The sequence below is a fragment of the Lacerta agilis genome, chromosome 17, assembly GCF_009819535.1.
Source record: "Lacerta agilis isolate rLacAgi1 chromosome 17, rLacAgi1.pri, whole genome shotgun sequence".
NCBI lineage: Eukaryota > Metazoa > Chordata > Lepidosauria > Squamata > Lacertidae > Lacerta > Lacerta agilis.
This window is the reverse complement of record NC_046328.1, coordinates 15,252,960-15,261,042: the sequence shown is the minus strand read 5'-3', so window position 1 is coordinate 15,261,042 and position 8,083 is coordinate 15,252,960. Positions and strand designations below refer to the sequence as shown.

The 8,083-nt window shown below is 43.3% G+C and overlaps 1 protein-coding gene across 1 annotated transcript; it reads right to left on the bottom strand.

Annotated features, from left to right (window-relative positions):
* On the bottom strand, positions 1 to 7,183 carry COQ5 (coenzyme Q5, methyltransferase). Its single transcript, XM_033135880.1, has 7 exons — positions 6,995 to 7,183; positions 5,737 to 5,886; positions 4,124 to 4,348; positions 3,046 to 3,152; positions 1,685 to 1,773; positions 647 to 758; positions 1 to 481 (listed from the first exon to the last, which is right to left on the bottom strand). Exons 1-7 carry the CDS (start codon positions 7,164 to 7,166, stop codon positions 380 to 382), a joined length of 957 nt encoding a protein of 318 aa, XP_032991771.1. The 5' UTR covers positions 7,167 to 7,183; the 3' UTR covers positions 1 to 379.
* Positions 7,184 to 8,083: the final 900 nt, after the last annotated feature.

Sequence of the window (8,083 nt, the reverse complement as noted above, 5' to 3'; positions counted from 1 at the left end):
TAAGTGCTAGTTGGTGCCACACATGGCTACACAAAAGGTGGTTGACATGATTGAAATAGGAAATTACTTCGAGTCTTAAAATGCAGCTGCACTCGTGGACAGAACTGCCTAACCCATCAGATTTTTTTTAAAATCTCACCATTATAAAAGTCCCATCTTCAGTCGTTCACGTGTTGTTCCCTAGCAAGATGAGGCAGATGCTTACCCAGCTGTCACATGACTACAGCAGCTGACTGCTAACTGAAATTTAATTCCCCAAGGGATTGGTGTGCTTTGATGGCATGATGCCGAGTGTGTTGCAAGGCCTAACTATTTGAATTTGGCCATCAGAGTTCAATCCACCCTTTCAATTTAAAATTTGTACACTATAAGATGAAAGTCATAACTTGAAGCCAGAGTGAATAGCCACAATGCCTGAACCCAAGTTCTGATAGTCCACCTTCAGAAAGCCTGCATCTTCAATCATCTCCTTGAATTCTACCTGAAATGCAACAATGGTAATACTGTCAATAAGTGATGAAACTGTGGGATTCCTGAACATTTTACAGTGCACCTCACCTGGGACATTTGCTGTATACAATCCTACAAAGTACAAATGCTGCCTCAATGTTTAAAGACTTAAATATATATATATATATATTTTTACCTGGGACGGAAAGCGCCTGATGCTTTCTACAAGATACTGGTAGGATTTCCAGTCACCAGCAATAACCTCGCCCAGCACAGGGATAACCTGGAAGCTATACAGATCATACAGACTGCAAAAGGGGGGGAAACACCAGTAGATTAATAAGATATTGCAGATCAATCTCCTTTCTTGCCATTTGAAACCTTTGATTCGAGTCCTACCCTCTGAAGCAGCATAAAACAAGCCTGCTCCATCTTCCATGTGAGAACCCTTTAGATATTTGAAGATAGCTATCATATCACCTCTCAATCTTCTCCAGGCTAAACATACCCAGCTCCCTCAAACCTTCCCCACAAGGCTTGGTTTCCAGACCCTTTATCTTCTTGGTTGCCTTCTGCACATCTTCCAACTTGTCAATATCCATTTTAAACTCTGCTGCCCAGAACTGTACAAAATACTGTAGGTGGGGTCTGACCAAGGCAGAACAGAGTGGTACAGTGGTACCTCTACTTAGGAGCACCTCTGGTTACGTTTCCTTTGGGATATGCACACAGCAACCGAAGTATTTTTCCGGGTTTTGGTGCATGCACAGAAGCGCTCTATCATGCGCAGAACAGGCACCTCCGGTTGCGAAAACCTCAGGATCCGACCAGAGCTCCAAACTGATCCTGTCCGCAACCGGAGGTAGCACTGTACTTCAAGGCTGGCCATATGCCACCAAACATGCACGCATGCACATAGACCACACCACACTCATCCCTGTTACAGTGCTGGACTAAGAAGGTTTCAACCCCTCTTCCCAGCCCAGTGCTACAATGGAGATTGCACAGGAGAAAAGATAGTAACTGTCTTCTCCAGTGCTATGATAAGAGGAAGATGGGGGCTGGGGGGCCCCTCATCTGCCAGCACACCAGCCCCTGCCTGCACAGCCATCCGCTTGCAAGCCCCAGAATCCTATGTCCGTGCAAACGGGGGATGATGGGAGTTGTAATTCAAAACATCTGGAGGTAAAAAACATTTGCTTAAAGGGATGAAAAAGAGAATCCCTAACCCAACCTGGAAATAAAGGAGTTGTTGACATGACTGAATTCTAGGCAGAGGAATCTCCCTCCTGGTTTCAGGACTCGATAAGCCTCCTGAAGAGCCTGGGAAAAAAGGTGGAATGAAGAAGACAGTAAGCATATTTATGATGCTTCACACTGCTAATCTGAGATCCAGAACATCGATTTGGCAAGGCAAGTTGTGTTCATGTTAATAAACACTCTAAATATAATTTAAGAACCGTTGCAAACTCTCAATATATACCAGCTGCCTTCAGAGACGGTGACTGCCAGTTTTGCACAAGTTAGAAGCAAGCTGCTGTGAGGGATGACAGCAGCTTGCTTCTAACTTGTGCAAAACTGGCAGTCACTGTCTCTAAAGACAGCCGGAGAAATAAAATCAAGAGATGAATATAGTTAAATGGATTCTCCAGGTAGCAGCTGGAAGAAGCTAGCCAGGAATGTAAAAATAGGGTAAGCCATAGTGGAAGCTCAATCTATGAGAAAAGGAGGGGGGAGCCCCACCTGACAAAGCATCAAGGTATCAAGCAAGTTAGGCACCTGTGCAAGTTTGGTAACAGGACAAGGAGACCCAGGGCAGACTACTCTCTCCTTTTGCCTTTTTCCCCCTCCTGAAGCTGATTATAATCTCAGCATTATATTGACTCATTCTCGTAAATCCCAAATTCTCAAGTAAAGAAGCTCAATGAATAACAACTAGGATGATTTTAGAAGCTGACTAGGCAAATACATGGGCAGATAATGACCATGTACTACTTCCAGCATTAGAGAAAGTATGCCTCTCAATACCAGTTGCTGGACAGCATATGTGCTGCTGTGCTCAGGTTCTGCTTGCCGAATTCCCATAGGCATGTGGTTGGACACTATGAGGCCAGGATAGTAGGCTAGGCTGTCTGATCCAGTAAGGCTCTTGTGCTGTTACCCCCTCAATAATAATAAACACAGGAAAGCCATTCTTTCCCAGAGGCAAATGACTAGCTAGCATTGGAAACAGAACAGTTGACTACACAGGGGTCAGCAAACTTTTTCAGCAGGGGGCTGGTCCACTGTCCCTCAGACCCCGGGGAATGTGCAAACTATATTTTTTTGGGAGGGGGTGAACGAATTCCTATGCCCCATAAATAACCCAGAGATGCATTTTAAATAAAAGCATACATTCTACTCATGTAAAAGCACGCTGATTCCCGGACAGTCCGCGGGCCAGATTTAGAAGGCGATTGGGCCAGATCCAGCCCCCGGGCCTTAGTTTGCCTACCCATGGACTACATGGACCTCACTCTGATCCAGCAGAGCAAGCTGTTGTGTTCTTCAAAGAGTAAAATCCAGCAAGATCTGACCAATGCCCCCCATGCTCACCTGGTCTATATGAGTGACATTCCGGATACCAAAGGCAATTGTGTATATGTCGAAACTGTCATTGTTGAAGGGCAACTCTTCAGCATCTCCAAGCACCCAGGATAATCCTTTGAAAGAAGGTAAAGGGAAACTGCTCAGTGACACACCCTAAGCAACTTTCAGGAAGGCTGTGTCATCAAAGGAAACCAAACTGCTAAGAGAGTATCCACCCTCATTTACAGGCAAAAGTCAGCTTAAAGCAAACCAGCACAAGATGGCACACGTGTATGGAGTAAAGCTTAAAAAGACACTGCTGTAGCTGTAGTATTCCATACGAACATAAGAAAAGCCTGCTGGATCTGGTCAACCAGATGCCTGTGGAAAACCAGCAAGCAGGATTCAAGCACACAAGCACTCTCCCCTTTTGTGGTTTCCAGGAACTGGTACTCAGAAGCATTGCTGCCTCCAACGGTAGAGCTGAGCACAGCCTTCATGGCTAGTTTTTCCACCATGAATTTGTCTAATTCTCTTTTAAAGCCATCTGGTAGGTGACTATCACTGCCTTCTGTAGGATTGAGTTCCACAGTTTAACTATGTGCTGTGTTTTATTTGCCCTGAATCTTCCAATATACAGCTTCATTGGGTGCCCGTTAAGTTCTAGTAATAAAATCATAGATTTGCAAGGGACCCCAAGGGTCATCTACTCGCTGCAAGATGTGTGAGAGGGAGAAAACCATTTCTCTATCCACTTTCTTTATGTCATGCATAATTTTATAAATGTATCATATCGCCAATCACTCACCTCTTCTCCATACCTTCAAGGAATAACTCATTGTTGCTAATTATAGATAGACATGATTCAGTATGCTGAGTGCTTATGGGCAGGAAGCTTAAGAGCAGCCTTTGCTGGCTGTGGCTGATGGGAATTGTAGTTCAACATAACTGAAGTGTACCAGGTTGACATATACTATACAAGTAATGGGGTAATCTGAGTAATGTAAATTAAACTTTTTTCTAGTCAAAAAGGTGGGGCTTAGATGTTGAACAAGGCTATTCATACACATGTTTTCCATCGCTTTGCTGAAGTGCCAGCTATTACCTTTAGAATAACCAAGGCGTTGTGATTTCTTCTTCCCAACCTTCAGCATCTCCTTGTTAATGTCACAAACCACCACATGGGATCCTCCCAGGGACTGATGCTCCTCTTCATGGTAAAGCTTGGTAATCTCCTGCCACGATAAATTCTGATGGGATCTCAGCTGCTGCTGGACTCGTCGCTCCCGCTGGGAACGCACGTAATTGATAAACCGAAAGGCGATGTCTCCTGCATTAGTTTTGAAAGGAAGACTCACAATGTGGGATTCTTCCCTAAAATGTAAAGCTTAAGCATTTTAAGTGCACTAACGTATTACATTCATTCTCAAGCTGCATTCATTTATTCAACCTAGGAAGAACATTCAGTTCCAAATGCCAACTGTCCAGAGATTGTCCGGAGGGAAGCACAGTCCAATTTCACCCAAGAAAGGTTGTGCATAGGAAGGTTGTGCACCCAAGAAAGGTTGTGCATAGGAAGCTGCCTTATGCTGAATCAGCCCATTGACCCATCTAGTTCAATGCTCCCTACACTGTTCTGGCAATGGCTCTCCAGGGTTTCAAGCAGGGAGTCTCTCCCAGGCCTACCTGGAACCTTTTGAATGCAAGGCCCTTTCCCAAACAACCAGGGGACTAAAAGTTGCAGGGTAAAGAGTATTCAATATCTTGTATTATTACAACCTTGTGCAAAACCACGTTGAAAATCACTTGATGGAAAGTATTCTAAATAATAAAAAGCACCATGTGCAGCCACTTTCCCGAGGGTCATTCCCTTTGAGATTGTGTGACTTGGTGCCAAATAGATCTGCAGAGGATTGTACTACCGTTAATTACTTGTTTCAGTCGTTAACACTCCTTCATCAGAAGCTCCCAGGAATGTATACAGAAGTGTGAATAAACCAGCTTTCCCAACCTAGTGCTCTTAAAGTGATTTGGACCACTGCTACTGTCATCCTTGACCATTGGTCATGCTGGTTAGGGCTAATAGGTGTTGTAGTCTAACAAAATCTGGATGCCAGCAGGTTTTGGAAGGCTAGAATAAACCCTGATTCGCACACAACTTATAAATACAATTTAGAAACCAATAAATAAGCTTAACAAAACACAAAAACCAGTTTTTTATTTAAAACCTGAAAAACTAAAAAGTGAACAGGAAGGGTTGTAGCTCAGTGGTAGAGCATCTCTTTTTAATGCACAGTCCCAATTGCAATCCCTGACATCTCCTGGTAGGGCTGGGGGAGACGCTACTTGAAACCCTGGAGAGCCATTGATGTTGGTCAGCACAGACAGTTATGACTAGTGGTCTGACCTGGCAAAAGGCAGCTTCCTATAATCCTAATTCATTGCTCACCCCCAACTCCAGAGCAACAAGCTGAATAGCATTAATCTCTTCACAATACAGATTGTTGTTAGGGATTGCTCACTTCCCAGAGGCTGCTACCAGTCAGGGTTGACAAATATGAGCTAGGTGGACCAAGGCTCTGACTCTGTATAAGGCAGCTTCTTAAATTCCTAAAAAATAAATGACCATACACATTGTCTCAAACACTACTATACAAATGGTCTCAAACTTGGAGCAAAAGCTCCTTAAAAGATGCCTATGAGCAACATGAGTCTCACCTGTCCCTCCAGCAACATCAAGCAACTGGCTTCCAGGGTAAGGGTTCATTTGATGCAGCAGGTTGTCCTTCCAAAGACGATGGATTCCCAGACTCATTGAATCATTCATTAAATCATACTTCTTAGCCACATTTTCAAAAACTTGGTAAACTGAAAATGTTAAATAGCTGCATCACTGATCATGATCAAATAATGTGTTGATTACACTGCCACATATTGCAATATACTTTTTTTCTTTCAGGGAAGGGCTGTAGCTCAATGGTAGAGTATCTGCTCTGGCAGATGCCATTTTCTCTTCTAGAAAGATTCCTGTCACTGCTCCGTTATACATTATCTATATGGGGCTGCCCTTGAAGGTGGGTGGAAACTGTGGTTGGTGCCAAATGCTACTGTTAGAATGCTCAAGTAGGCTCACACAATTTCTCAAAGCTTTCCCCAGTTACCTTTCCTGCCCCAATTTAAGGTGTTGACTTTAACATATAAAGTCCTAAATGCCTTGGGACCTGGATCTTTGAAAGAGCACCTCTCCCAATATAAGTCTGCCTGTGCCCTTCTTGTGGAGCCACTTATACGTAGGTGAGGTACACTGTGTGATGGTGTTGACACTCAAACTACAGCAAGTCTCTCCCTCCTGTCAACTGGAGCCATCATTGGCTATCTGCCTGGAAAACTCAGTTCCTGCATGGTGTAAAACCAATTTGTTAGTCTTTAGTTTGCCACAAGAGTCTGTTGTGTCACTGAATATTCAGTTTATGTTAAATTCTGATTATAATTTCATACATTTTGTTATATGTCACTCAATGTTCAGATAACTTAAAAAAATTATGCATTTGTTCTTCTCATCCTCCCAGGGTCACAAATGTGATAAATGGCAAAATAAAATTATGGTGTTAATAGTTATAGTTTTAAACTAGGGCCTGGAATACCAGAGCTCAAATCCCCATTCAGCACTGGGTGACCCTTGGACCTCTCACAGGCTTGTATCCAACTATATTTTACTCAGAGTAGGCCCACTGATTTTAGTGTAGTATAAATGTTAAAATAAATAAAAACAAAACAAAAGGATATTTATTCTATTGTAGTTTCATGCTACCTTTAATGTATGTGTTATTTACTGTTGTAAATCGCTTTGAGTTACTTTTGTGTAAAAAAACAAACAAACCCAAAAAACCGATTGACAATTTTAAACAAAACAAATAAATTAAACCCTCCGCCTCCACTCAGGCGAGGCCTGGCTACTTCCTTCCGCCTAGCTCACCCTTCTCGCTTTTCTCCGACTCAGACACGGTCTGGAACCCGAAATGTGTCTCTCCGTCGGTGGCCGGGCGCTGTCCCCCACTGCACAGGCCCCGAAGAAGGCGAAGCACCCTTTGCCCGCTGCGGCAGCCGCCCCATACCCTGCGGGAGCCAACAACCATGGAGGCCGCCATCTTGCTAGGTGTCGCAATGGTTCTACGTCATCTCGTCGCGCCTTTCATTGTAGCTCCGTCCATTCTCAAAGGGAGGCGGAGAGGGCGTGAACCACGCGCACGGTCTCATTCCTCCTTAGACGTCGATGTCATGGACATCGCCAACATCGGAGAGAATTGTTGGGGAGTTTTCAAGACTGGTCTAACCACCGCTGTGAATTGCCATAGCTGTATAATAATGATAGCCACTGTTCAGATGTAATTAAGGCGTGGATGTAAAATTAGGTATCTCCTCTTATGCAAGCGACATGTGAATTTGATTAAGGCCAAAATTCCATATGCAGTTTATTGCGGCTAAATTCTATGGCTATCAGAGGAACTTACTTGCAAGTGTAAAGAATGGGGTGTAAAAGATAAAAAAGGCTTGTCACACTGAAAATGCTAAATTATTCCTACTTAGGATGATGTAATGCATTGTGATCTTCTTACCAACTTCTAATGATGCGACACAGTATGATGTGGTACCCTATTCCACATCATGAAGGACTCTTCAGCGCAACTGCGGGGTGAAATGAAAGTTTGTGCATGACAATCGTAAGGACCGCAATGCAATCTCAAGAAACAACTCTCCCTGTACTGCAAGAACAGAAGAGTTCTGTGGCGTATTAAAGACTAACAAATCTATTGTGGCACAAGCGTTTATGGCCTAACGCTCACTGATAATTCTGTTTCTAAGAGGGAGATTGCTTCACTGTCCCTGATAAAAAACCATATGTATGAGATTTAAAGCAGTTTATAAATGTTTTTAAATATCTACAGTTCGTGTATCTGCTGAGCTGTTTTAACAATCCACGAAAGATTATGCCACAATACTGTAAATTTGTTACTTTTCAAGATTCCACAAGACTATTGTGCTGGGTATCCTATCACGGCTTTGG